The 27573-nt window shown below is 39.0% G+C and overlaps 1 protein-coding gene across 10 annotated transcripts; it reads right to left on the minus strand.

Annotated features, from left to right (window-relative positions):
- bbx (BBX high mobility group box domain containing) lies at window positions 1-26648 on the minus strand. Of its 10 annotated transcripts, none has more exons than XM_078172178.1 (16): window positions 26515-26648; window positions 22158-22235; window positions 16446-16617; window positions 16104-16358; window positions 12395-12599; window positions 12242-12309; window positions 11988-12062; window positions 10864-10944; window positions 9182-9247; window positions 6669-7527; window positions 6424-6556; window positions 4247-4398; window positions 3944-4033; window positions 3279-3476; window positions 2308-2500; window positions 1-684 (listed from the first exon to the last, which is right to left on the minus strand). In XM_078172178.1, the coding sequence occupies exons 3-16, from the start codon at window positions 16602-16604 to the stop codon at window positions 606-608; spliced, it is 2613 nt and encodes an 870-aa protein (XP_078028304.1). In that variant the 5' UTR covers window positions 16605-16617; window positions 22158-22235; window positions 26515-26648; the 3' UTR covers window positions 1-605. The 10 variants fall into 10 exon arrangements, with proteins under 10 accessions (XP_078028304.1, XP_033507069.1, XP_033507102.1 ...); XM_033651178.2 differs by having other exon boundaries at window positions 16104-16361; XM_033651211.2 differs by lacking the exon at window positions 26515-26648 and adding an exon at window positions 23620-23797.
- Window positions 26649-27573: the final 925 nt, after the last annotated feature.

A 27573-nucleotide genomic window follows, 5' to 3' on the forward strand; every position in this document is an offset into this window, starting at 1 on the left:
TTTTGGGTTGAAGCTGGAAGGAATGGAAGGGATACGAACTATTCAAATACAGAGGTATTCTACCAGAGGTGGAGGGAACTCTTCAGTAGGCGTGTGTGTGAGGTAAAAAGGTGACAGAAAGCTGTGTTCGTCTAGAAAACGAATGCAGTGTTGGGTTGTTTTGCCCTACCTAAAATGCTATTTTTTAAATCGCAAGATGGCCTTAAAAACGGCCTCTATTAGACAAAACGGTGTACAATAAACCCATGACAACCATCTCTATAAGGGAAGCCATGCACTGGGGGACAGCTTGATTCTTCCACAGGCCCAAACAGAGAGCATCTAAAGGGGGGGCAGGAGGAGTTCAGAAAGGCATCCTCCCTCAAACCAAAGGAAGGCTTTTGGGGAAAACACTGAGATAGCGAGGACCAGGGAGGAGGAGGAGGAGGAGGGGGCCTCTTTCCCCCACCGTGAACCCGAGCTCAAGCAAATTCACCACAAGGGTAAGGTGGAGTCCGTCCAAAGCTTCCTGATCAAGTCTCCCTTCAGTGTAGGGTTACCACTGAGGAAAGTAAAGCTCCACTGCCAATGTCCATGTTGTGGCTTCTCATAACAGCAGCAGAGTTTCACTGATCAGCGCAGGAGATGAGGACTGGAGTCTGGGCAAGCTCTTTCTTCTGATTCTCAGCCAAGCCTCTCTGGCCTCTGAAACAGGACATTAAAGAAAACGTAAGAGTTTGTTCATACTTTTTCAAATAGCATGTGATTTTGAAATGATTTTCAAAGCATGTAGGGAATCTGCTTTGAAGTTCTATGCCTGCTGTCTGATCCAACAGAGTTGAGATGCAGTGTAAAGGTGCTACTTTGTAGGAGTAAAAAGAATTTCACACTGAGGGCTTGAAGTCCCACTGTCAGTCATCAATAAATGGACATGTAACATATCAATAGGGTCAGCAGTCATATTGAGGGACCTGAAAAAAATGTGAAAATACTACAGCTGTCCACACTGTGTCATCAAAGAGCTATACTGCGATGAAATGAAAGGTGCAGGGAATGGTAAGATTCCCTTTACATTTAGTAAGATGCCAAAAAACATATCACCAAAGCAAAGTAGTGCATGACAATGAGGGGCAATAAAGTCACTGTTACTGTGATTGGTCAAAGGTCACAGTGACCTTGACCTTTGACCAACCAAATCGAATCTGTTCATTGTTCAAGTAAACGTTTGTGCCAAATTTAAAAAAAGATTACTTCAGGGTGTTTTTGAGATATCACATCCACAAGAATGAGACAGATGAGGTCACAGTGACCTTGACCTTTGACCCACAACCACCAATATCTAACAAACTAACCAGCCCCAGCTATTGCCAGCATGGAGGCATAAAAATCCTGTCCACACAAACGTTATAAAAATTAAAAATGCAAAACACAACTGAGGCACTGTCAAGAGCATGCCAAACCAACAGGTGGCGACACAACTGCAAAAAGTCCTGTTAGCAAGGTTCAAATCAGCACTACTTTGGTCATGTCCACCACTGCATGAAATGCCTCATCTGTCTTACAAAGGAGCTAACAGTGCACACTCTGATGTCTCGCTACATTTTGAAATATACCCATGTATGTGCCTCAGGGAGAGAGAATGAGAGAATACTTTGTGTGATAGAGGATGTGCCCTTGGACACAGAATTGCATTAAATCCCTGCATTACACCCCAACTACAGTAATTCTTAAAACAAATAAATGTTTTATCTGCACATGACTGGTGCAGCAGACCTGGATCACTTGTAAATGGCTTTCAAAGTGAGGACAAAACTCTAAGTACAAAAAAATCTGTGAAAATGACAACTCCTATTAAATCACTTGAATGAGCGACATAATAACAAATTGGTTACTACAGGTGATTCCTGCATGAGACCTGATGTAAAGCATCTGAGATGTGACATGGCATAAAGAGCTGATAGTTGTTGGTGACAACAAGCAGAAGTCTCAGGCAGTTGCATTTAAATTCTCTGGCAGTGGCTTTGAGGCAAATGATTAAAAATGTAATTGGCAGAGTTGTTAGAAAGACAGGATAATTAAAACTAAAAATACAAATCTATTGCATATTAGATTAGCAAAAGAATAAGAAATTAATTTAGGGGAAAGGTGTAGATAATACACAGAATAGTATTTCTACAGCCCAACATCTTCTATTGGTTCTTTATAAGTCACTTAACATTATAGTGATTGGGTACATAAAGACTAGATGAAAAGGACACATTATTTTGACTGAAGCATATGTTATAATGTACTCGACAGTGTTGTATAGAAGCCTGTCAGCATATCTACCTGTGAACGTTTTCCATGGCTGCGACCTCAGCGAGGGCTGCCAGGCTGAAGAAAGCAGGTAGCTCTTGTGGTACGGTGCTCCTCTCGGCCTCCTCTGCTCTGGGATTACTATAGCACCCTTTTTCATTGCATAAATTCTGTTGGGGTAATGGCTTCTTATCCTCTTCCTGGTTCAGGTCCCTAGTTTTGTCCTCTGTAAAAAAAAAACCAAAAAAAAAACCAAAAAAAAAAAAACCATTCAAGTCTAAATAACCCCAATAAATTCATCTGCATTTCATTCTCATTTCTTTTTCAGATCAATGCATTTTATTTTTACGAGGAAACAGTATTTATAGACAAGACATTAGCATCTGCCAAAAGTACCTCTTGAAAGGAACTAGTTACTATTTTTTTCATTCAGTGACCTCCCATCCAAACAGAAAGAAATGACACACCAAAACATATATCAAAAGTATAATATCAGAAACATTCACTTGGGTTTCATGAATCTGTGAGGTTATACTTGGTTTGTTATATATTTACAAATATATTTTCAATTGGCCCAACAGAATTGTTATACCATGTACTTGTAACTGAACCTGTGGTTTTATTATTCTTTTTAAGCTGTCAGTTTTCTTGATGAGTCTGCAGTACTTCCTCCCTGGGCTGTTGGACACAGTGTGTCTCTAGCTAGTAAAGCTCAGCTACAGTTTCCTTAATACATAAATATCCTTAAAAAACACTTCATAAAGAAAGAGTGAACCGGTTAAGAAGTAAATGAGAGGAAGAAGAATCAAAATGCATCAGTTTAATAAAACATATTTTTTTATCTTATTTTCAAAATGTTCCCTTTAAAGCACTAACATCTATCATTTTAACATAGAGTGGTAAGTTCTAGGTAAAACCTTCGAATCTTCAGACATGAGACAGAGACAGACAGATGTTTCCATTCCCGCACTTACTGATCTACGGTTTAATCATTCATCACTCACCCTCAGCTGGAGACACGCTGCCATCAGCTGTCCGCACCAAGTGTGTGATCTTGGTCTTCCTAGCCTTCCTCTTCTGGCTACCAACTAGCATCTCCATACTAGAGGTGCCCTGGACATCTGGGCATATTATGGCAACGGGGGCACATGATTTGGCTTTTGAAGCTGAATCCAGCATGGTGGAATCGCTCTGTACCACGGCTGTGGAGAAAAGGTTCAGAATAGATTTCAGTGATTTAACCTTTGCACATGCTGTAGGTAGTAATGACAATCAGAAGGTAGGTTACAGAGACAACAGTTGTTTAGTATCACTGTGATTTTACCAGATAAAAGAGGATTGTCACCACACAGGCCTCAATGGCTAATTCTTAATAAATAGTTCTTAGGAATGTATTAATTTCTTTATGATAACAATAGTGCACGCTGAAACATGTCAGTGTGGTTTTAAAAATCGCTTTAAAATCTCTACCGCAAATAATGTTTTTTGGGGGTGTTTTTTTTGTTGCTTTGAATGTAATTTCTGTAATTTTAAAGCAACAAACTAGACATTCAAACTGTTGTATAGAACATTTGGTAAAGGGTAACTGTGAGAGGAACCTGTTAAATACCTCTGAAAGCGTACACATCCCTACTATATAAAAGGCACAAACATCAACATTCTAGTTCACCTTTGTCCACTGCAACTGGTTTCTCCTTTTTGTGTTTGTGCTTCCTAACAATCTTGTGGAATGAAGTCTTTTTCTGAGATGGAGATGACCCTGATATAGCAAAAAAACAAAGAAAAAAAGAGCATGGAAATGCTATGTTATGGAGTCCAAATGTTCTTACTTTAACAGAGAAGAGAAAACTGGTCCTGAACACCACAAGTATGGAAAACATGACTCTACAAACAGGTGCAGGATGAGATGGGAGGATTTAACAGGACAGTAATTGTTTTTATTAAGTGGAGAAGTCTTTAATTTTGCTCTTACCTTTCCCAGCTTTTGGGACTTCCTCCTGGACAGTGGAGGTGTCAGTCTTCTTCTTCTTTGCAACAGCAGTCCCCTTCTTATCAAATGTCATCGGGCTAAACTGCGGCAGGCTGTTAAATTTCCTTTCAAACTCCTCCTCCAGTTTCCCTAGGCTGATTAGAGAAGTTCGGAGTTTACATAATTGAGCATATAAAAGACAGCCTACTCATAAAAACAAAACACATGTCAAAGCAATTGTATGAGTTCTACATTTCCTACAAAAATTAGTAAAGTGTCTTGGTGAAGTCCTGCACAGGAAACTACCTTCCTCCACACTAAACACAAACTCCAAATAGTTACTACGGAATGTGTGTGTCAATTTCCAGTTAAACTGTACATAATTTGTCCTCCATGCAACTTGGTTGACCATTTAATATAACTAAAAAAAAGTCTGATTAAATTAAACTTTTCAAAGAAATTTGGACAACAGCAGCGTAATTCAGAGAGAACTGATGTGTTTGGGATGTACTGAGCATACGACTGGATAAATCAGACTTGGATCATACTGCACAAGTTGTGTGAGAGTTTATAAAGAGATATTTTGATATAGTTTTTCTACTGTTACATGGGGCTCCTGTTTTCGTCAACTGATGAATGATCGCCTTTTTTGGATTCTCTTTGGATTTTTTGGAGGCATGCGAGAAAAACAAGTTTTCTTCATGAATTCAACCCAACACTCAGCGAGTAACTGATACACAAATGGTCATTTTGCAGCTCAAGTATTCCTTTAGGTTATTTAATTTTGTATTATTATCAATATTGGTAATAATATAATATTTACTGATAATTTAAATTATTTACACAAATGGGTGCAAACTACACAAATGGCCCCATCTGAATGCCTGCTATGCCTTTACAGTAAGAAATGGACTAGTTTCTGTAAGGCAACAGTGTTAACTACATAGAAAATTGACTATGCAAAGGTGAATACAAAATCACCTTTAAAATGATGTTCCAGCAGCCCACTTGATGAGTTTGTAGGGCACCATTCTCTCTTCATGTATGTTTTTCCTTCTTTTTCCCTTCATCACATTAGTGGGCTGAATGCTGGTGTAAATAAGCTGTTGGGTTTTTGTTTTTCGCTATCCGGTTAGCAATATAGTTTTTCTCCTTAACAGAAAATGCTGCTTTATACACACTGTAATTTCGTTCTTAGCTTGCATGCATTGTATTACCATTTTAAGGAGCAACATGTCTCTCCAGATGGGACGAATATTACTGGAGGACCAGCAAGTGTACTGAAAAACAGCAGGTTATTGGTGGTGTAATTATAATTGAATGTGCACAGACCATAACAGATATGTGCTGAGGATGGAATCAAAATCACTAACCAGTGTATTTAATGTTACAGTGAAATTACAGTACTTATTCAAGCTGAGTGTTGTGCCCATGCTGACTATAGGCCATAATAACTTTGCTTACACAATGTCTGCTGTAGAATTTGGAGAATTGCAACTCTGACAAAACATCATCAAAATCGGGACAAACATCGCCCAAATCACTGCGTATGAATAAGCCACAAGTTTTCTTAGCTGGCTGGCTGACCCAAAAGTAGATCCCAATGCATTTAGCTCCAACAGTTAATTCAAGGAACTACTTTCTGTATTTACTTCAGGTCAGACCGAGAGACAAGTGTTCATAATTATTTCTGTGATATTAGAGTTTATTATGAGGCTTGGGTTGCTTGTCCTGATACATGTTGCTTTGATGGAGACACATTTTTCTTTCTAGAACAGCGGTCGTGACTGCAATGTTACTGTGATGACCAACAGACAGATTAGAATTACTGCTTTGCCTTTGTATGCCTCTGAGAACTAGTCAAGTTGCCCTTACAGTAAAAAAAACAGTCAAGAAATCAATCCTATCCAAGTGGGGCTTCATTGTGACAAACTGAATAAGCATGGTTTGTAAACAGCAGTGTATCCATAGTTAGTTAAGTGGATGTACAGACAATATATAGTGTCAGACATTTCAGATTTTCCACAGGATGTTTAACACGAGGTATACAGAAAAGAATAAAAAAAGAACCTCAGGGCAGAGTGCTAAAAATGACCCGTTCTATCACTATTGTGGAAAATGACTGCAGTATACCCTACACAGAAAGCTACAGCATTGCAACAAGAGGAGACATGACTCACCCCTGTGAACATTCATCTTTGGACTTGGACTTTTTCAGCTTCTTGGGATTATTAGGTCCTATCTGAGAAACTGTCCAGCTGTCATCACTCCAGTTTGCATCATGATCAGAAGCTCGGAAAGCCCCTCTTTTACCTGCAGACGCATATAAAACAATTCATAATATGCAATAACTACATAACATACACAGAACAGATAATGCCTCCTACATCTATGAATCAGTTTGCCACTGAATCAAAATGAATACCTCGGTCAATGTTGGCTCTCAGTGACGTCAACATTCCCTCAGAAACAAGGGTTTTATACAAGGCGCCTTTGCAGCTCCGCTCTGATTTCCTGGAGCCGTGGCTCTCTATGTTGGGGTCGCAGGTCCCCTCACTCGACCTCTCCTTCCCCTTGTCGTCCTCTTTGAGTTTAACAGGTGAGGGGCTGCAGGGGGAGGGATGGGGTTCTGTGATGCTGCCCTGAAGGTCTGTGCTTCCTAGACTTGCTTCCTCTATTTCTGCCTTGGGGCTGACATCAGTCATGTCTTCCTTCATTTCCACCTCAGAGGAACTGTACTGCTCACACTGCCCACTGTCATCCTCCATCTCCTCCTCTTTTTCTTTGACAGTGGTCTTGACTTTGGGCTTACTCTTCTTTTTGGGCCCACCAGAGTTTCCAGCACTAGGACTGTTCGGGATCTTCTTTTTGGGCTTCTCCTCTGTGTCCCTCCAGGCCCCTTTAGCCACTGCCTCAATCGTACTGAAGACACTGTCCATGTTTGATTCGGCATGGTTACACTTCTTGACGATCTTCTTTGCCGAGCAAGCGATCTCATCGTCATCATTTGACTTGGCCACCTCCCTCTTCTTGCTCTTGTTTTTGACACGTGCATTTTGGCTGCTGAGTTGTGGGGGAATGGCATCAGTGGAGGTAGAAGTGACAGAGGAGAGCAAAGGTAGGAGGGCTGATGTGTGTGAGGAGGGAGGACACTCGGCACTGTCTGCCTTCTCCTCCTTGATCTCTGGCTTGACCGTAGTTTCCTGGAGAGAAGCTGTAGAGGAGCCGTGTTCAGGCTGAGATACCACGGTGTCCATCTTTCCAGCTTCAGACGCTAAGCACATCTTACCAAACAAAAAAAAAAGCCACAATGTTAAACAAATAACAATCAATGCTCTTTCATTTCTATAGTTTCTTCCTAAATGAAACTAAAATTTCTACTAATTGCACTGTGTAAACTTTTCTCTATTTTTTTCTAATAATCTTGCCCTGATTGAACACTTTATACCTTCCACTGGTGACAAAAAACTTGCTTTACAATGTGCCCATAACAAATCTCATACATAGTCTGAGCAGATATTTATATACACTCGTATATGGATCTACTGATAGCATTAATAATAATGTGTTATATAACATTAAGTGTCAGACACTTAAATTTAATGCTATTTATAAGACCTTTCCAATATAATTTTAACCATATTTCAGACAGATGTTTCAAAAATCATCTGAATCTTATTCAAGCATTGCAGGTAAGGCTAAAGATAAGTATACTCGTTGTCCTGTGCAAAGGTAGGTTTTATGTAAGACTACAGTTACTAGATTGAGTTACATTTCGGCAACAGTTAAGTGTAAACATAAAGTAAAAAGACATTATTAGGTTCAGTGGTAGGTTTAAAGATTTGTAACATCAGAAATGTGGACTTTCATGCAGAGTTTCACTCATTTGACAAAAAGAATTGCAGATGGATATATCAAATTAGATTAAATATTTGTGGCAATTTAGACCTGAATATATACATATAAAAATAAATATATAAAATTGAGTTTAAGACATTTCAAAACTTTTTAAGGACCTGCAGACACCCTGCTGTCACTGTGCATTGTTAAATAAACAGCAGTAAACAATTCATGTTGATGCTCATAAGTTATTTTTTTCATTATATATTTTACAGTTGAGTAAATGGGTAAAAGGACCAAACACATGGAAGAAAAGGGAGCAAATTTCTCAGTTAAGACTTCCCATCATTAAAAACTAACAAAACATCAATGTTTGCTTTCAGCTACCACAGACTGTTTTCTAGTTGAAGCACACTCACAAACAAGGCAACTTTGTCAGCTCTGCTGCATGATTTACAATTTTACAATCTCTGATGTGAAAGATAACTGACATCAAAGTCCAATCATGTAAATTTGATGTTTTCATTATTTAACATTCTTAAATGAAGCTGTTATTTACTAGTCTCAATTGTTTTAGTGTGAGTTGCCAAGTCTTAAAAATATCGGCTGTGGAGATGTTTGCCTTCTCCTCAGTATAATGGAACTAGATGGCGCTCGGCTTGTGGTGCTCAAAGCTAAAAAAAAATACACCCAACATGCACTTACTCAAGATAATCCGCAGACCTTGGTGTCAACAGTTTCATGTAGGAACTATCTTCTTTCTATGCCAACCATATAACTGTGCAGAGGAAAGCGTGCATCTACTGCTAGCTCACCTAGCACCACTGAGCTAGCTATTGTAACAGCTCAGCAAATGAAGATGCCATTAATGTTAATATCTCGCGCTGACCCAAGCATGAGCCTCTTGTCCATGAGTAGATGCTCCCTTCCTTCTTTGCGGTGATTTGGTTAGCTGTTGAGTTTTTCAAATGGATTTTTTTTTTTTTTTTTGTATTTGGAGCACCACAAGCTGAGTGCCATCTATTCATTAATTCAATAGCACTACAGGTAAGAGGAAAAATTTTTGATAGGACATGCGCAAACTGTCAAATGCCTTACCTCAGCCAGCTGGAAGAGAGCAGACTGTCCACATGGTTTTCCTTCAGGTGCCGTAGAGAGAGATGACTGTGAACATACAGTAACATGTTTAATCACCTGAGGTGTTTTTTATGAGATCACACTGATTAGCTTTTGCAGATGCTATCATTATTTAGCAATGTTTACTTTCAACAACAAATGTAAATGTTTTTACTGTGATAGTAGGGAAGACTAAAGCTGGGGCCTGAACCCCGACGCAAGTTCAACTTGTCTGTCTAACATTGGTGATCCTGGAGAACTGGCGTCATGAAGCCGGTTATCAACTGGCTCTGTTAACTTCAATTTTTCTAATCCAGCTATGAGCACATTCACATGAGAAACATGGAGCTGGTAATTACAGGCGACATTGGTCAGAACTATGAATGAATTACTTAGTAAGATGTGAGATAAAACGGTGACACCCGCTGGAAGATTTGATCGTAGCGACAGCAAAAAGGGATATTCAACCAGGTTAAATGTACACAATGTAATCACATATCTGAAACAGAATAATAAGATGTAAATTATTAAAAGTGAGGCTATAAACTATAAATATGCGATGCTATTCTGTTTCTGCTGCCAAAGCAGAGAGGACAGAAGAAGAAAAGCAGCTAATGTCTGTCTGATGAGGTCTATCTGACTGAAATGATGCATTTATTATCATGGGGGCTAATTAACAGTGTGTGGGTTGTTTTTCTAATAAAAGACAACAGAGGGTGTACTTTTTATTTCAAATCATCATCACAAGTTGCTTCATATTATTCTGATTTGAGTCTAAAAGCATCAACACTGTCAAGATGAAAGAAACTGTGACATTAAAATGCAGCTATAATCATCATTATGTACCTACTTGGTGCAGTAAACTGTCTCTGTGATTGTTAGAAGCTCTGTTTTAAAACCAGAGGAGACACACAGAAAGCCTGAAACAGCAAAGTATTTCGACTGATCTATAAAAATATCTATTGCTCTGTATGACTTGTCACTTTGCTGTAAACTCTTTTGTCCCTGTCATGACCCTGTAGGAATGGTGACTGTTTCCAGTGAGCTGCTGATCAGTAGTCAGGCTGTTGGCAGGTTTTGATCTGATTCGTTGAAGTTAGCCATGCAGCATAGATTACTGTGGTGATCTATTCTCATAAAAAGTTAGCCAGCTTAATGACACTGGAAAACCTGAGTAAAGGTTACCCACTAATCTCACGCTGTGGTGCAGGCCTCTGGTGTTTTGTTTGTTGTGACTGATCACATGTGCTGCTTTCCTGGAAGCTAAACATGTTTCAAGTCATCTTTTGAGAGCACACTATTTGCTCAGCAAATTCCATGGCATCAAATTGCTTGTTAGTTGATGTGGTACCTTGTGTGCAATTCTGACATTTTGGCCTGAGGGTGGTGCTAAAAATGGCTATGTGGATCATTTTCTTGCCATTTGCTGATTAGACAGTGATGATTTTGGTTTCACCAAGAAGTAATATGATTGATTAAAATCAATTTTGTGTTTCCAGAGACTGGAGGAACTCATATTGGATGTGTAGTTCACCTAGTGCATAGAAAACGTTTAAACAGCTGAAATATTTTTTTATTTTTTTATTTTTACAGCTGTTTAAATGTTGTCTATGCACAAGTTACTATAACAGGTGCATTATTCATTGAATGAAATTCAAACATACCTCTGCCAGTGGGGAAAGGGCAGACTTAACCCTGCTTTCAGTAATGTCAGGCACTCTGTTTGGTATTGTCCCAGACAACATCTGTAAGTTAAAACAGGATGAGCAAAATCAAGTCAGTTCTGCCATAAGTTATTGAATAACAAATCAGTGTTAAAATTGGTTCAGCTAATCAAAATCTAATCATCAGTTTGGGGAAACTGAGGAAAACACACAGAACAAGTTTAGAATTTCTTAAGACAAATACTGTTGTTACAACTGTTTGCATTGAAATTACTAAACTTATGCCGATGGCCCATTTTAGAACAACTTAAATTACATTATAAGATTGTACCTATTGATATGTTAACGTGTAAGCATCATTTTTAATGTTAATGTTAATTTGAGCTACTCTATATACGGCTGGGGTGGCTTAAAGGTATACTATGCAGGATTTTCCTAAAGACAACAGTGATACAGAAGTAATTCCTCTCATTCAGCACTTATGACCCACACTCAGTTTGTGGCGATGTATTTCTTCTGAAGAGGCTCTGCCCTCTGTCTGTATTTCTTATATTCTTGATATTTTCTGTGTTTGGGACGCCTATGAGCGTGTCCCCCAACAGAGCTGTGGCAAAGTAAGGGCTATATAAGAAGGTAGCCACCAGGTGCCAAACCATAAGCAGCAGGCTTCCCAGACACACAGTGGCAGATGAAAGTCAAATATAGTGAGGCGAAACGACAAACGAGAATGAACCCGGGGTCTGCTTTTACCTTCACTTTCACTGTTGAATGTCTTTACAAACAGTAACTGTCAATCCTGCAGAGTGTACCTTAAATCTATCGTAATGTATTTGTTTATTATATTTTGGAGTATTCAGTTAAGAGTATAAGTAATATAAAATAAAAACACTCAAGTATAGTAAGTACTTAAGTACCCTGAAATTGTACTTAAGTACAGTATCTGAGTAAATGATCTTGGTTAATTTCCAACACTTGCTACCTCAACACACCATGTGCAGGACTAGGTGTTATTCTGTTTGCAAACAGTTGTGTACGTACTGCTTTAGAGAGACAACACAACCTCAAGTATCTGATCTAAAATATACAGAGTATAAAGGGAACAGAAAAACGGTCTCAGAACAAACCTCTTCCTCATCGCCTGGAAAGGAGTTCCCTTCGCTGGCTGTGTCAGGTAAACTAGGTTTAGTGCTGGAAGGGATCTAGAGAGGAAACAATACTGGGATTAGTCCATCTGTTAAATTAAAGAAATCAAAAGCATTATTCAAAAACCACAAATATTTTTTGTGCTTCAGAAAAAACTAGCAAAAGTGATTAGGCTGATAAGAGAGGCGGTGCATTACAAGGACGCACCCATGGGTGGCCTCCAGCAGTGACCTACCTCTCTGTTTGTGAGGGCATGTTCCCCAGCTAACAGCAGCATGCTAAGGCCTCCCATCTTTGTAGGGTCTGACAAAAAAATGACAGTGATGACAAAAACAATCCAACATTTTGACGAGTTTTCACTACACAAAAAATATTTCATTATACACACCTGCCATGGCAAAGTTTAACTGTGGCATGCTGTCAGTTTTGGGCACTTTTTTGGCAGTGGTGGAGTCCTTGGTTGAGTTGGAAGAGAAGGACCAAACTTTTTTGCGAGGGTTGCTGACAGGCTGACAGGAGGGGCTCTTAACCGGTTTGCTGGTGGTGGGACACCACTTGTAGCCAGGGTTCGCCTTCATAAAGGCGTCCTTGTACTGAAAGAAAATCAAGAAATTATTTGGTTACAAGCAAAACCTTACAGCCCCTGTTTTTAAAATATAAAATCTGAATCAAAGTATTTCATTAAAACATTAACTGTTAATGACAGATTAAGCAACAATCAGAGTTTAAGTCCAGGGGCCGGTTGCACATGAAATCTTAAGCTAAGATTTTCCTTCAAGTCCTTGTTTTAAGGCATCTTCGAAATAAAATTGGCTGTGCAAAACAGCCTTAAGTCTGTTCCTTAAGGTTTACTTCAAATGTTCACTAAAGTATTTATGGTTTTCTCCTTGCCTTGGCCTTTTACCTAAGGGATTCCGAGACCGTTGCACAAAAGACCTTAGCAATGAAAAGCAAGGTAAAAAAAGAAAAAAGAAAAAAAAACTTAGGGTACCTATGCCTCTACCTTAACTTCAACATGAGTTTATTGTGATAAACGAAAAAAAACAACAGACCCTGTGTTCTGTGACCAGGAAAACCCAACAGATACATTTTTAATTTTACACTATAGATTTGACAGAATTAATTTTCATTGCAATTTCTTCTATAATTGTTTTCTGGTATTTGGGGATCAAATTTACTTTGTATTATGTGCTCTCTATGATTGTGTTCCTCCACATGTATAATCTTTTCCTCCTCTGACCAATATGGGCAGAGTCTTGTCTTCTTTTGTTCTGCCATTTTTTTACTATCTAACCATAAGTCAACCTTTTGAGACAATGGCAGGCATCACAAACATGAGTCCAAGCAAACAAACAATCTCATGGAAAATGTATCCGCTGTAGAATCTCTTTCAACGCAGTAAGTGAGTTAACGTTTTTCCTTACCTAAGGACACCTTTTAAGGGATTCTGTGCGACTGTGCAAGTCCCTCAGCTAAGGATAAATACAGCTCAAGTGTCATACTTAAGGAGAAAACTTCACGTGTTTTGTACAACCGGTCCCAGGAAAATAAAAGCCTTAGGTATTATTTACCTTGAATTTAACAGTCAAAAATACAGCTAATCTGCTCCATCAGGGCTGTGTGGGTGTGGTTTGATCAGATCTGACTGACACTGGCCTGGTAACATAAACAAATAACCCACTAACTGTCATTCGTCTGTCTGAAATCACTCCCTCATACATTACTGCCCATACAACAGATCAAATAATAACAGCCTCTATCAAATGGGGGGTTCAGTTCAGACATGCATGAGTCATTGTCATTTTGCATTATCACTGACAGGTACAGTGTTGATTGTATTTCTCACATCTATCAAATGCGTGTTCATGCTATGTATGCTACTTTTTGTCATTTCATCATATACATTTCAGAGGCACTATATATTCTATAAACATAAGATCATTCTCTGACACCTCTGAATCAGAACATCAGATGTCAGACAGTTAATTAAAATGGCAGACAGCACTTTATAATAAATAGGGAATGATTTCAGATAGTCTTTGATCCACATTTTGCTAAATTATGATTGGTGCATGGAAGTTTGTGACATCACTGTTTCCAACCTAGACCCACTCACTTAAAACCAGTGAGAAATCACAGAAAAAAACACATTTACAGATTTTTTTCATGTGTAGTAACTTCTCCAGAGAGTGGGTTTTTTGTAACCTGCTACACAGACTTCAGTCTTTGTAGCATGTGTATATGTGCTAGACTGTGTGCATACTGAGTTTTGCCAAGTGAAAGTGCCGTTGGTTATGCAGGGTTTTGATGCATGTAAGATATAGTAACTGGTACTGAATTAATTCACTGAATTGTTTTAACTACAAGATGCATTGATTTAACTGATTGATTTTAATGTGAAATGTAAAAACATCCATAAGGTTGCTCTGCTGCATCACATTGCCTCTAATACAAGGAGGAATTCATTTTAATATTTATTTTAACAGATTGTCGCTGATTTTTCACACAGTGCTATGTAGCTTGTACCTGTTGGAGGGCCACGGAGCCTTACACAGAGGGAAAAAAAATTGACAAGCCATGTAAAAACAGCATTCAGCAGTGCAGTGCTGGTGTGGGAAAGCGCAGCTTATATAGTCAGTGTAGCAGCTTCAGTTGATTATAATGGATACGCTCTGCTGTGGGTATGCTACATCAGACATGTTACGCCACGTCCATGCCCCATGTATTTTGAGCATAAGAAGCTGATTGAGAAAATACATTTTCAGGGCCCATAAAATGATCTGTTTTCGTGATTCGTGTCTTTGATGTAATATTGCCTCTATCCTCATGTTGACAAATCATATCAATCAATCAAACATTTTCATTAATGTAATTATACATAATGGCAGAAAAAAACAAGTGAAAAAAGAATATTTGAATGTTTGCTATGTTGCAAGACTGAGTTTGCACACAGTTAGTGTACTCATTGTAATTCATGTTATAAACACAACCTCTTGTAAAAAAATTGTTTTGGATAGCAACACATGCAAAATGAAGCTGTTTTTGACATTTTACTTGACTTTTTAGCTTAAGTATCACCAAATATTGCAGTGGCTAGATCTATATTATACAACAGTTAGTTCCAACCGAGTAATTTGATTGGACAGGAGGCATTCTGTGAGTGCTGATATAGAGTACAACATCACTGGGACATGTAACAGTAAAATCACTCTGCTCACAGGTGTTATAAATATAAATACAACCATTAATTAACCAACTGTCACACTCGCTACATTGACGCAAACGGACACTATAGCAGTACACCAAGAAGATGGATATTTTCCCCAAAATTACATTTGAATTAATTTATGAGTGGTCGTCAGGAGAGGACGAGGAAGCTGAATCCGGCCGTGCCAACAACCAGGTTTGCCAACGTTTCATCAGCTGAACTGGACGAAGTTACACAGTTGCAGATCAATGTAAATACAAAGTAGCTTGGGAGTTCCTGCCGTGTGTGCTGTGTTGCCTGGCGACAGACTGGGGGAATTGTTTTTTTTTCGCGGAGCTACATAACATACTTAAATAATTTATTTCATCACCTTTTGTTAACATTTCCTTACTCAGCATTGCTGTTGTTGAACTGTTGTATAAAAGCAATATCACACTCGAGGTCGTGATGTTGTACTGTATATCATCACGGCTGTAACTGCCTGACCGAATCACAGCCGTGACGATATACAGTACAACATCACTCCCTCTCGTGTGACATTGCTTAATCGTTTTTGGTTGGAAATGGCAAGTAAACTAACACAAAAAGACTTTAAATCTCCATCGGAATCTCAACAAAACAGCATGACAGTTCAGACGGACTTTCTCTCTTGCTTTGAGCTTTTCTTTTCTACGTATATGATATCAAGCTGGAACAGCTCTTTAGCTCAAAGCTATATTTCATTTTTTATAATACTAGAAAAGATCTGTAAGACAATCCAGGAGTTTCTCACCAACAAAGTTGCACCTGCTCTTTAAGAAATTGAAGATGGAAAGTTACTTTGGCATTATTGTAAGAGAGAGTTAAAAATAATGTTAGTACAAGCGCAAGAGTCAGAAAGCAGTCTCACCTCCTTGGCCATGTCAGTGTATTTCTGCTTCTCTTTGGGCTCCAGCACAGCCCACCAGTCAGCCAGGATCTTGGTGGCCCCACGGTTATCCAAGCGAGGGTGTTCCTGCCGCACCAGGGAACGGTGGCGTTTGCAGAAGAGAAGGAAGGCATTCATTGGCCGCCGTGCCCGCTGCTCATTTGAGTCCTCCTCCACTTCCTCTGTTGTGCTTCCACACTGCACCTGCGACCCCTGGTCCTGGTCACATAGCACTGGCTGCTGATAACAAATCCATAAACCATCAGATGCAATGCTATAATGTTATTGTCTGTCCTATCTATCTAAGCCATCAAACACGCTCACCTTCTCCAGCTCCTCTTCATCCTCCTCTTCTTCCTCTTCAGAGAAATCCAGAGCCTTTTTGGAGAGAAGTGGGTGCCACTGCAGGCATTTGCGTTTGGGACGCTTGCCAGTGACCTCCCCTGCAACAGGTGGCTCTTTACCCCTTCCTCCACCCTTCATGGTACTACCGCACCTAAAAAACAACAGATTGGACACAATATAAGACCATATACAAAACATGCACAGTGAAAACATGTATCCAAACATGCAACATTAGTTACTTTTTAAAATGGAAGCAAAGATACCTGCTGCCAAAATAGTTAGCATTGGTGGTTTGTTACTGCAAGTGTGATAATAACAACGGGTAATGTGCATGACTTGGTCAGAACATTTTATGACATCACGCAGGTTTCCAAAAAAGGTATAAAAATGTAGTATAAATAGTACATATTTTGACTGCAATTACTGTAGGACTATTATTGTGCTTGACTGCACTGTTGGAGGAATTAGACGTCCTCCTGTCAAACATCACAAAAGATGTTCTTTTTCGCCCCTCTCTCTCTCAATGAGGTACTAACCCCGGTTACCTCCAACCACACAACAATATGACCCCCACCCCCTCTTGTTCAGTCTATCACTTCTGACCTCCTTCCTTTCCTTGCCCTCCTCATCAAAACCTCTTTGACAACACTCTAAAAGCAGCTAGTGGACCCTCTTTTGAAGAAACCCAAACTCAGCCCTTTTAATGTAAACAATTACAGACCTGTCTCTCTTTTATTTCTTTCTAAAACACTTGGTGTCTTGACTCAGCTTTTTGCATATGTCCACCAAAACAACCTTCTTGACTCCCACTAGTCTGGTTTCAATTCAGGGCACTCAACTGAGACTGCCCTCCTTGCCATCACAGAGGATCTCCAAACTGATCAAGCAGCCTCCCTGCTCTCCATTGTCATGTGACATGTCTGACATGATAAACTACCAGATTCTCCCCTCCACTGCTCCCCCCTGTTCACATACTGTCCACAACCATGCTTACATAGAAACTTGGAGAGAATCTGTCCCTGAACCTTGTAGCCTCGCATCTGGAGTCCCTCAGGGTTCCATTTTGGGTCCCCTCCTGTTTTGTCTTTACACCAAGTCCCTTGGCTCTGTTATCCATTCACATGGTTTTTTCCTACCACAGCTACACTAATGAAACACATAACTAACTGTATTTTCCACAGTCTGAAACCCAGATAACAGCAAGATTCTCTGCATGTCTGACTGACATCTCTCAGTGGATGTCTGCGCCACCTGAAAATCTTGACAAGACTGAGCTGCCCTTCCTTTTATTATCTCGTGCTTAGACTTCTGCAACTGGCTCCTGGCCGGTGTGCCTGCATGCAGCTCATCCAGAATGCAGCAGCTCAGCTGGTCTTCAAACTACAAAAGTTCTCCTACACTACCCTGCTCTGCCACACTAACTACTAGTGGCTGTGCCAATCCTATTCAAGACACGGGTACTTGACTTTTGAATAGCTCAGAGCTATATTTCAACCAGGGACATGGTCAAACCATACACCCCAGCCCTAAAAGAAAACCCTAACCTCATATTGTTTCTAGATGCAGTCCTTAAAGCAGTCCAGTATAATTGATGAAGGTGATGTACTTGCATGATTCTTGCAATATCTGAGTGGTATACACATGGCAGTGTACCTTTAAGTTGCTTTGGATTAAAGCCTAAGCTAAATAAATGTAATGCAAGCAAACTTTTTTTGTGACTGTTAAAGACCTCATTTTTTAACATTTCACACTTCCCACAGTAGGTTGGACATGACTGTGTCTATTGTCCAGTGAATTCTTGACATAGTTGTGATATTTGCAGTTTTTTTTCATTTCCTTATTCTTTGATTATAGTTCATGAATACACAGACTGTAAAACAGGTGGCTGCACCAACGGCAATTTGACCATGGCTATATGTGTTGTGTAATTCCTGACATATCCTTACTCTTTTTAACATATACATAGACCTGTAGCAATTGTATATTTAATAGGATTAACTTACACATGTCACCTGTGAAGAAACTGTTATAATGAATCAACAAACCAATAATGAACAGTTATTCTTTGATATGCAATTTCACGACATTTCTGCCACAACACAATTTTGATTTGATGCAATTCAGGGGCCTGTGATCAATATGAGACAATATCAGTCAGAAACCTCACTGTCCTTTTCTTGTTTGCTTACCATTATCTGCCAGACACTCTGCTACTAGCACTGTTTGAATGTTTAAGCAGGAGGTGTGCTTGGACGTAAATTTTGACACAGGCGTGCCAAGGGAATTTAACATTAAAGGCAAATCTTAAAGATGAAGATATATATTGATGTTTCCACTTTCCATTAATAATACTGGATCATTGATCACTGAATCCATTTATCAATCCAGATCATATCATTACAGCCCTAATAACAACCCAGGACAACATAGAGACATGGCAACACTATTGTTCCAGCAACAATAAATAATTATAAATAGAAGTGGTGTTTATTAATGAAATTTAATTTTACATAATCTTAAAATTACAGACCAACTCTTAACTGTGGGAAATTCTAATCCGGCAGCAACTCCTCCTCTCAGTGCTGTCACAATTATTCAAAATAATTAGAAAAATGAGTTGAACTCCGGAAATTATAAACACCAAAATGGGAGCTGATCCCTGTCCCTGTCAAATTAAAGCATTATAGAAAGTGGGTATGATTTAGGTCTCCCCATTGCAGCTTCTGTCTATATTTGGTTTAATTTAACGTGAGCAAGGGAGCAAGTAAAGAAGCCAAATTATGCCCCACCTGACCATCATTTCATTAGCCTTAATTTACTATGCTAATTTTCTCTCTTAACTTGCCTTGGAGGATCCCCCTTACTGTGGGACCCATGAGTAACATGAAACAGAGAGGCAAAGGATGGTCATTTATAGCTGATGGACTTAGTACTGACTTAGATTGTGAATTAGACACTGCCCACTATCAAATCATGGTCTACAAAGTTAAAGGGCACTGCACTGGAAAAAAAAAATCTATATTTATACTGTACTACTCCACTATACTCCACTGTATATATACAGTGGTGTACATACATATATATGTATATGTATATGTATATGCATATAGTGTCTCAGTGGGAGGGCAAAGTAATCATTACAATTAACACCACTTCCAATAATCATTATACACACTTTTCTACACACTTGAGTGCTCTTATTATGAAGGTGCAACAGGAGCCTCAGCTGCAGTCACCAGTTTTTATGACTACTGGATAAAAATATCAACATATAGATATTTTTTTACACTTTTGTTGGAGGATCAGTATGAAATATTTCAAAGTTCAAAATTTAAAAATATTCAGTCACTCTGTCAGTCAGACAGAGCTGCAGGCAACAGCCTTGCAATGCAGTTTGGGTGAATCTCTTACACATCAACAATAAACAGTAACACCCACTAACATAAACTGTAGTAGAAAGGATACAGTAACTACAGTTACCTGAGCACAATGGTAGAAATGAGACTGAATGTTAAAATGACCAATGTAATGTAATAATGGGCAGCTACTCTTTATGTGCTAATGTATGTGCAAGTTTCAAGTGGACAGAACTATTATGACACTGTTATACAAAGCCCTGATTATGTTGGGGTAAAATCACAAAATGTTTTACAAAAATGAAAATATCTACACAGAAGGATCATGGGATTTCAAGGCTTGCTTTTCTTTCAAGTTAGTGTCCACAAACTTAGGACAAACATTTATACTTATTTGTACTGGCACACTGGATGAAAAGATCTTCATTCAATCATAGCTGATATACATATATAAAAACAGAAGGCATGTAGATCTGTATGAAAGACATTCTGCAGTTAGGCTGATGAGACTAGGGCAATGGAAACAAACCTAAAACTGCTTTTTTCAAACAAGCTGTCGGTTTACATCAACGCATCAAAAAAGTATCACAAATTTAGGTCATCCCCTGATGGAACCATAGCCAGGATACTCAGAAAAACTGTGACCTTTAACTACAGCCACAATTGTATGTTAATCACTGTTAAAAAGTAGTTCAAGAATACTGAACTACTTTTTATTTTTGAGCTGGTGGTTTTTATATGACACCACCAGCTCCACCACCAAGTGGCAAGTTGTTTTCACACACTAGATCATCATCATCATTTTTTTTCATCCCTCACAGGTGAAACGTCACGCCACTAACAAATAGGCTACGCTGTGTGACAGTTAGCAAAAAGTAGTGTATGCGCCACTGACATTGTGTTTTTGTGTTGCACTATGCGCATTTTTGAGGGCACAATTTACAATTTACAGCATCATTAAGCATACTCAAAAGAAATGTTTAATATAGATTCTAGGTATATAGCCTAAGTTTGCATTCCCGTTGATTTCATGCGTTTTTTTATGGACTATCTTTAATCCTTAATGTTAACATAGTGTTTATTCTTAATGCCAGGCTGAACATCCATGTGCCAGTCAGCCTTGTTTACCTTTTGTTTTTTAAAAAAAAAAACACTCTGGGGCTTCCCCTGGTAACCCCTTATTTTTACATCACAATGCTGTGAACCGTGGGTAATTCCCTCAGGCAAAGTCTGCAAAAATGCAGATTTACGGAAAGTGTGCATAAAGGGCTCAAAATGTCTGTGGGAGAGCCCTCATGCACTTGATGATTTGACAGTGGGACAGCCCTGAGCCCTCACACACTTTGCAGGAACATGCTTCAAAGTCCTTGAGTCCCCGATTATGGAGATTGGGATTGGGCCTGAGAATTTAGACTGAAATAAAATGGCAGAGGGTGACTGTACAGCACTAGGTAGCAAGTAGGGAGTGATACAGCCCACCACTTTGACTTTACCTTCATCTGTTTGTAAGACAATCATTACATCAATCTGACAAATACGTACAGAGAAAATAGGCTTCTACTAATCACTGATGTTGACCACTGAGCGACAAGATCGACTCTTTTACTGGTCACTACATGAGACTTAAAGATCATTATTGGACTCTGTGCTTTCTCAGAGCCTACTTTGGCAAGTTTTCATTGTGAAAAAGATAACAGGAACAGAGTCACAACAGAAAGTGGTCAGTTAGCTGCAGACCTAATGACTGCTGCAGACGATCAAGTCAATAATTATGTCAAGTGATTTATAAATGAAAAATGTTCTTGATGCCGTCATATAACCACATTTCAGAGGAAAGGGTAACATCAAGAATGAAGGGAATTGAAGACATTGTCATTAATATGGGGGACAACATGGTATAATTATATTTGCTGTATGGACAGTGCATCTTTGATCTGTGGACTCTTAAGTGTTGTATCATGGACTGAAGATGTACTCATTATAACAATGTAAAAATGTATTCAATTTAAGGTGTAACACAGCTAAGAGAGGGTTGTATCGAAAATATGCACACTATCACAGCCATGCTCGCTTATTATTAGCTGGACATTATAATGTTCTGCACATATACAAATCAGCTGAATTACTAAACATTATTAAGCATGCCTGTATATTTTCCTTTTTCAGTTTGTATCTCTCAACATGTTTTCACTTGCTCTGGATGTCTACTAAACATGACACGAATGAAATTAGCAATCAATGAATGAATGATTCAGTGTATTCTCCTGGACATCATCCAGAGGTGATGCCAGTGCATGTATTTATGAATGTTGAGTGGAAAAACGGGGATACTTACTGAAGAAAAAACTATGGAAATGCTGTATGAGTGATGAAGATGAATCTGCCACAGCCTTTGTCATGCAATGACGGTGACCTATAAAATACAAGACACTGCTCTCAGTCATGCGTTACACTGTCATCTCTGCAACAATTTTCCAACAACGTGAGCTAGGCTGCAGGAAAAATGCGTGCAAATCAACTTTAACAGAGCATTAGTGATTGACACCGCATAGCACAAGACCTCGTCAGCTTCAAAGTACGGTGGGACATTTTGTCTGATCTGATTACTGATCACTTCAATCGTGCAGTCGATCCGCCCTTGTGGCCAAAACCAAAACATGTAGGCCAAAACCCTGCGACCACTGGATGCATTTCATACAGCGTTACACAGCCTAAATTAAGCAGGCACAGTTGCAGTGAGTCTTTTCCTGCGCAGAGGTTTAACGTTAGTTGTGCTCGCAGGTAAAACTGCTGATGCCCGATCGGACTGTCTGTCTCGGGAGTGAAGTCTTGAGCTACTGTATCGAGCTTCACACGCACAATAACAGTACAAAATGTGTGAGGTATGCGAATAAACGATCCGTTTGCCTACCTACGGAGCTCCTACCTCCAGGCACACATTTTCATCTCCGTGCAAAATGTCGATCTGAGCTCTGACAAGACAGACAAGCCGAATGAGAGTCCATCTTGCGTTGGTTTGGAGGAGAAACCCCAAGTACAGTACAGTAGTGGGGATATTTCACTCCTGTCAAACTCTCCGATGACAATGTCGTCGAAATGTCTCCCACTCCGAGGAAAAAAACATCCACAATGATTAATTAAACTGGGGATTTTCTGTCCAGGCACATGCATCTGTGGACAATGTTTTGCTGGGCAGTGGCTCCATTTCCTAGCAGTGTTACTAGGAATAAAAGTAGCTAGTTAGCTTGCTAGCTGTACAGCCTGCTAACTGGACGTGTCACGGTTTTAACATGCAATGGTTTCCGAAACAGTATAAGCTTCTTGGACAGCTGCTGACAAAACTCACGGGCTAAACTGTTATCAAAATACTTGTTTGCGCAGTTGCAACTGTTCGTTTACATACAACGCAGGTTTGTGGCTATGAATTTGATGCGGATAGGAAGAGCGAGGAGGAGGGGGGAGGCAAGTCATACCACCTCACTGAGAAACAGTTGCTTTGCCATTTATTTAACACGGCGAATTCACACAGGAGTGAAGCAATATTTAGCGTTAAGCAACACAGCAACAGTGGCAACAGTGTATGCTATACAACACCGGTCATCAATGAAATGTCGATGGGAAACAAACAAATTGCAAAGGAAAAGCCAGCAGGCGGACATCATGTCCAAAGCAGCGATAATAACAATTTTTCAGAGTGACTGACTGAGAGGTTGAGAAAATAGCGACCGGGTTTTAACGGGAAATCAATGAAACCACAGCTTCTCTGTCATGAGCGTCTCCTTAATGTCTGAACATACCTCTAATATCCTGCTCAAGAACCGGGGGGGAGCTCTCATCATTGGTGCCGTCCACCTTTTTAACTTATTGACACATCATAACAGTTCAGCACTGGCAGTACTAAACACAGCTGTGTCAAGTCCGTCCACAGACACGCGCACACCGGAAGCACGGCGGTTTGTCAACAAAATAAAAAACGTTTGCAACTAAGTTCCTCTTCGGCCACCGATTGTCAGGAAAACATGTGTCCCTCAAATGAAAAGAAACGGATTCTTGTCAAGACAGCAGATATTGCTCAAAGTCGGGAGATGACGTGTGTCTCAATAATACATCGTCTGCGGATGGGGGGGGGGGGGGGGATCGATACAACATAGTATGGCAATATTTTTATGTTGCAATATGGTACAGTCATAGGAGCGCTAAGTATCTATTTCTTATTAGCCAATACAAATTATTAATATTGCACATACAAATTCAACTTTTGGTATCCTACTAGAATATTAAAACAAATTGTTCTTTCAGTTCACTACATACATTTTACTGCAATAAAAATGACTGAAGTGAGACAAACAGAACAAAAACTACATACAATACAAATACAGATGTGGACAAACTTTCCCTTTGGGGACATAATTTGCGGTTGAAAAAAGGAAATAAATCGCAATATACTGCAATATATTTCATCACAATATTCAGGAAGTCATCAACATTTTTAAAATCGCAATAATATTGTATCATGGCTCACGTATCATCATAATATCATATGGTGGGGCCTCTGGTGATTCCCATCCCTAACACTGTCTAATGTATTGTATGAGGAGTCCTTAACCTTAAATGATTTTATGTGAGACATATAAGGCATTAAGACAAAAAAGAAAAAAAAACAGTAAAAGATTAAAATAAAATCTAAAATAAGATAAAATGGATGAAAATGTTAAATGGTATCAACAGAGCAAGTAGCAACTGACAAAAAAGTGCTCTAAATATGGTCAGATTAACCTTTGAAGGCCCCTGGCAAGAAAAAAAAAATATTGTGGAGCCCAGTGCCCCCACAGACTACACAGAGGACTATAGCTATTTTCCTCATCACAGACTAGAGACCAGTGCTACAATGCTGACAGGATCCTACCTGGCTGATATTATAGCTTACTATAGGTGGGACAAATTTGCAACATTTGTACCAAATTTGTAATTAAAGCCAAATAAGATGCCATGAATCTAGGGATTTGGGGTCTGGTAAATTCCAGTTTTAGGTAGGCTATAACCTGATGTTGTTGAATACTGTAAGGTGGAGTCTGCTTATTTGGAACATCAGGTGAAATGGGCCAAATAAGGTTTTATATCTTGGGTTCTTCAACTATTAGCAGCCAGTCACCCAACATGTTATTGCAGCGTTGCTACAAATTTAATTTTACATTAAACAATCACTTTAATTGGTCTGAAATATCTGGGATGGGCAGAGTAAAGTTTAAAAAAAAAAACACTGGTCCCAGGGAAGCTTTGTGGTTGATGTTCTTCTTCTGGTGTACTGCAGCTAAAACAATAAGGATGTAACAACAACAAAAAAAGGAAGATGTTGCACTTTAATAACTGTTTGACTTGTGCTAAAAATATTTTCACAATACACTTCACTCTAAATGGGAAAGGGTTTTGAGTGAGTACTTAATGTGTTCTGGTAAAATGGGACAAAAATGTAGCTAAATAAGAGCATTTTTCTAAAGTGAAACCACCTTGTTTTAGACTACACAACGCCATAAAATCAGTATTATGCTATTGTGTGCAACCCTGTCACATCATATTTTGTCACTTAAAACATATTATAGATAATGCAGTGAGTCCATGTCAGCCAAATAGTCCAGAATTAACCATCATTGTTACACACACAAGAACACAGGCATGTCCACTGTGGACACAAAAGAACAAACTAAGCATGGCAGAAATGTAATAGTATCCATTTTTAATGAATAGTTAGGTTACTATATTGATTTAGTTAATGAATGAATGAACTGATGGATGGATTTAAAAAAAGAAAGAAAGAAACATGACTCCAATTTTTTCCTTACTGGCTGTTTGATTTTACCTGAACACTTCATTAGAGTGAGGTAGGGATTCTTAATGTGTTTGAAGGTCCAACAGCTCCTTAAGTATTTTACTTTACAACATATTTTCTTTATAGAAATACAGCAGAGATCAAAACAAGTTCAAGAAGTAACACTTAAGGTAGCTCTCAGGTTTGTAGGTGATTTTCTTGTTAATAAAGACCAAAAAGTCCCACATTACCTGACTTTACTCTATGTAACTGTAAAAATGTGTATGTGAAAAAAATTAAACACTGACAGAAAATATTAATATGAAATACAATCTGCATCTTTCGTCAACTCGAATCAGTACTTTTATTTTAACAATGTAAACCGGAAGTCGTCTGTGTTATTGTGTGTACTTTAACAGTGGTACAGAAACGCAGCACTTCGCTAGATGATGAATGTTACTGTCGGCGAAGGCGACACATTAAACGACCCCAACCCACAGAAGTAACACCATAATGCGTTAATTCTGACAGAAATACAGACTTGTTCAGTCATATAATGTTATAGAAATCACTTTCGTTTTCCTCGAGCTGAGAGAAAATTCACATCTCGTCTATATCCCTCCCCTCCCCCGGTTTGCAAAGTGCTCATACCCAGACTGGCCTGTACTTGCTAACAACATCCCTGACTTAACTTTACCTCACAGCACTGTCCGATTGACAAAGGTCACCGAAAAGCTGCCGGCTACATCAGAAAACACCGACTACGATTTCCTAAACGCTAGTTAAGTCTATCTCAGTTTAGTGACTTGTTTCCTGGGTGTTTGTGCGCGTGATAACTGATAAAAATTGTTACAGAAACGTGTACCGGCAGTTTAACACCACATACCTGTCAGTAGCAATGTAGTCAACGACCGACTAGTTGCTTCAATCTTCTTTAAAAGCTTTAGCCGTGAAATTATCAACAGTTTTGCAGCATACTGTACCCATTGAAAATATCCACCCCGTCACATGTAATGCTGTATGTAAGTGGACACTCCTTTTGATGGACAGTTTGATTTCACCAATGAGAAGCGACGTTATATTCTAGTGTTTTGAGATTAGTGTAACGTCCTCAAATTTAATGTTCAGGACATGTGTGGTAGACTCGAGCCCGAACAATGCAACATATCGATAATATAAGCTCAGTGTCTGTAGTATTCAGTGGATCTACATTGACCTGGTGGTATTTCATGGTGTATTTTTAATCTCCTAAAGAATGCTGCTATTGCCTGTCTAATCTTTTCGGTACGGAAGCGTGATGCATTCACTTCAGCGAGAAAATGCTCTGTTTTTTCTGAATTAACGAGATTAAGATCCCAAAATTATGAGAAACGTTGAGACACTAAAAAATCTGCTCTGAGGTTGTTATTTTGGGTTTCTTTGTTTTCAAGTGAAAGGGGAGAGGGGAGTTGATAACTGTTAACAGCTCATTTACATTTGATACACTGTCACAAAGGGTCTCTGAGCACCCTGCTTGATGATTGATTTTATCAGTTAAGTTAATCACAAAGTTAATGAGCTGACTACCTTAAAAGGGAAAAGACTAAAGAGTCACAATCAAATGATTTAAACAGAATATTCACCTTGGCAACATAGCTTGCAGAATTTAATTTGATACAGATCTGTAGTCTGCCAGTGCTGTAAATCCTAAAAATATAACTTGATTGTAAACTGTGCTAAATAAAATAAACATTAACAGCACTGGCTGACATTAAATTCATTAATCTCATCATAATAATGATAATAACATGAAGAATAAGACTTTTTCTATGCACACGAAAGGTTTATCCCTGACAAATTTTTGTCCCAATTTTAGTGTAGTTAGCACTTTGCCACATAATCTATTATCCATCCACCTGATAGGTGTGGCATATCAGTGTGCTGATTAAACAGCATCATTACTACA

Source organism: Epinephelus lanceolatus, chromosome 11, assembly GCF_041903045.1.
Source record: "Epinephelus lanceolatus isolate andai-2023 chromosome 11, ASM4190304v1, whole genome shotgun sequence".
NCBI classification, from domain to species: Eukaryota; Metazoa; Chordata; class Actinopteri; order Perciformes; family Serranidae; genus Epinephelus; species Epinephelus lanceolatus.

Bases quoted from the DNA above. Each gene is read 5' to 3' on its own strand.
- bbx (XM_033651178.2), bottom strand. From the start codon at position 16,604: ATGAAGGGTGGAGGAAGGGGTAAAGAGCCACCTGTTGCAGGGGAGGTC. The intron at 9,248-10,863 runs GTATGTTTGAAT...GTATGTTCACAG, and splicing joins CCCTTTCCCCACTGGCAGAG to TCATCTCTCTCTACGGCACC. The intron at 685-2,307 runs GTAGATATGCTG...GTCCTGTTTCAG, and splicing joins GCCATGGAAAACGTTCACAG to AGGCCAGAGAGGCTTGGCTG.